General features: G+C 38.0%; 1 protein-coding gene across 1 annotated transcript; it reads left to right on the top strand.

The window, feature by feature from the left end:
* The first annotated feature begins 357 nt into the window (after positions 1-357).
* On the top strand, positions 358-1,307 carry RDH14 (retinol dehydrogenase 14 (all-trans/9-cis/11-cis)). The gene has a single exon (XM_009874023.1). The coding sequence runs from the start codon at positions 358-360 to the stop codon at positions 1,003-1,005; it is 648 nt and encodes a 215-aa protein (XP_009872325.1). The 3' UTR covers positions 1,006-1,307.
* Positions 1,308-2,237: the final 930 nt, after the last annotated feature.

The raw sequence follows: 2,237 nt of genomic DNA, 5'->3' as shown, positions 1-2,237 counted from the left end.
TGTGTCTGTTTTTACAGTGCGATAAACAGGTTACTTGCTGGAGGAAAATGAAATGCATCACAAAGGTAAATAATCACAGAATTGCCATAGAAAAAGCTGCTCCTGGAGAAGCTGGTGATTGTGTTGTCTGCCTGCATTAAAACTAGATGCAGGCCTGCTGTCGTGTACCTGCGTCCTGCTGGGGTCAATTATGCACTTCAGTGGTGGTTCAACTTACGTTGTTTTATTTTTAACAATGCCTTCACACAATATCAGGAAGATACAATTCAGAAAGCTAGGAATGAAATTCTTTCTAACAAGGGCAAATGAAAAATATTAAGCATGATAGTATGTTTTGTATGACAGTTGTAAAACTGAATGATTTTTTTTCCTTTTTCCTATTTAAAGGAAGAGCCAAGGCTGGATGTTCTGATAAATAATGCAGGGATATTCCAGTGTCCATACATGAAGACAGAGGATGGTTTTGAGATGCAATTTGGTGTAAACCACTTGGGTCACTTCTTGCTCACCAACCTTCTTCTGGGCCTTCTCAAAAATTCTGCTCCGAGCAGGATTGTGGTAGTATCCTCAAAGCTTTACAAATATGGAGAGATCAACTTCGAAGACTTGAACAGTGAAATAAGTTACAATAAAAGCTTTTGTTACAGTCGGAGTAAACTGGCTAACATACTATTTGCAAGGGAGCTAGCCCGTCGGCTGGAAGGGACAGGAGTCACCGTCAACTCACTTCATCCTGGGATTGTCAGAACAAACCTGGGCAGATACGTGAATATTCCTTTGCTGGCAAAACCCCTATTCAACTTGGTGTCGTGGGCTTTCTTCAAAACACCTCTGGAAGGAGCCCAGACTTCTATTTATTTGGCTTCTTCCCCTGATGTCGAAGGTGTGTCAGGAAAATATTTTGGGGACTGCAAAGAGGAGGAACTCCTGCCCAAAGCCATGGATGATTTGGTTGCAAGAAAGTTGTGGGATATCAGTGAAGTGATGGTTGGCTTATTGAAATAACTGCCAGGGGGGTGTCTGCAAAATAGAATGCAGATAACTGTGCAACACTTATTTGCAACAGTGTAATTCTCACTTTAAGTACTGGGGGAATACAGATTGTTTTGCTTATTAAGTATTAAATAGAGGAGTGATTTATATTGGAACTCTGTTTTGAAATAAGGCACAGTCTGTAATAGGCACAGACATTCAAAATAAGTCTGAAATAGAATTTGAGGATGTGAATGTAATTTCTGGTGAAATCTGCTTGGAAACTTGTTTTACAAATGAAAATTAAAACTGTGTTTTGCAATATATATGCATATTTGTCATGTTCCAATACTTGTAGTTGGACAATGCAGGGTACCGATGGTGAAACTCTTCTCCTGTAAAAAGGTTTTGAAAATAGATCCTAATAATAGGATTCTTGTCTTTTTTTGAGCCACCACAGTGAAAAATGGATTAAACACTGTTATTGATGTCTTGCACTGTAATCGTTTAGGCCTCTGAGTGCCCTTCAAAGACTTGTCAGCACCATGGTTCAGCAAACAGAGCTGTTGAGCACTGTACAGTTCATCTGTGAAGCACAAAGTCAACTTTTTTTCAGTGATATTGCTGCTATTCAGTGAGTAGATACAGTTGATTTTGCAAGCTGTGTTTTTATGTTCAAGTGTGCTGAACTTGCTGTTTCTTAATATGCAGACACCTTGGGTTTCATTAAAAATCTAGTTGGTGGATGCATTATGATCCTGATAGGGCTTTGCATGTCCCGAATTGTGTGCGTACGAAGTTCACAAGATCTCACTTAGACTGAAGAGAATATGCTTTTCAGTGTGTGTTTGGCTTGACTGATGGCACTTTAACTCAGTAATGAAATTAGATAAGTCTGTCTAATGCAGTTTACTGAGTATTCTTTAATAAAAATCTTTTAAAAAAGGACTCAGCATTCATTCTTTCAGTGTGAAAGATCAGAAGCTGGTAGTCTTTACATGGTAGCCTTGTTGTGTAGGGTTGGTAGAAATAAAATGGGTTCCAAATAAATGTGTGGATATTACATGAAACTGGACAGATTTATTCTTTTTTAATTCATGTAACTATTGGGTTCGTATTGACATTTGTAAATTCTTGTTTTGCTCTACTGTAATAAAATGTTCTAGCAGTTAAGGTATGTAGAATAAATACAGAAGAATGATTTAGAGTGATCTGTCGTAATAAATATTACTTAAAGGAAGGAGTGTCAGTAAGAGGTGATGTAT

This window comes from Apaloderma vittatum, unplaced genomic scaffold, assembly GCF_000703405.1.
Source record: "Apaloderma vittatum isolate BGI_N311 unplaced genomic scaffold, ASM70340v1 scaffold27557, whole genome shotgun sequence".
NCBI lineage: Eukaryota > Metazoa > Chordata > Aves > Trogoniformes > Trogonidae > Apaloderma > Apaloderma vittatum.
This window is presented reverse-complemented; position numbering and strand designations above follow the sequence as displayed.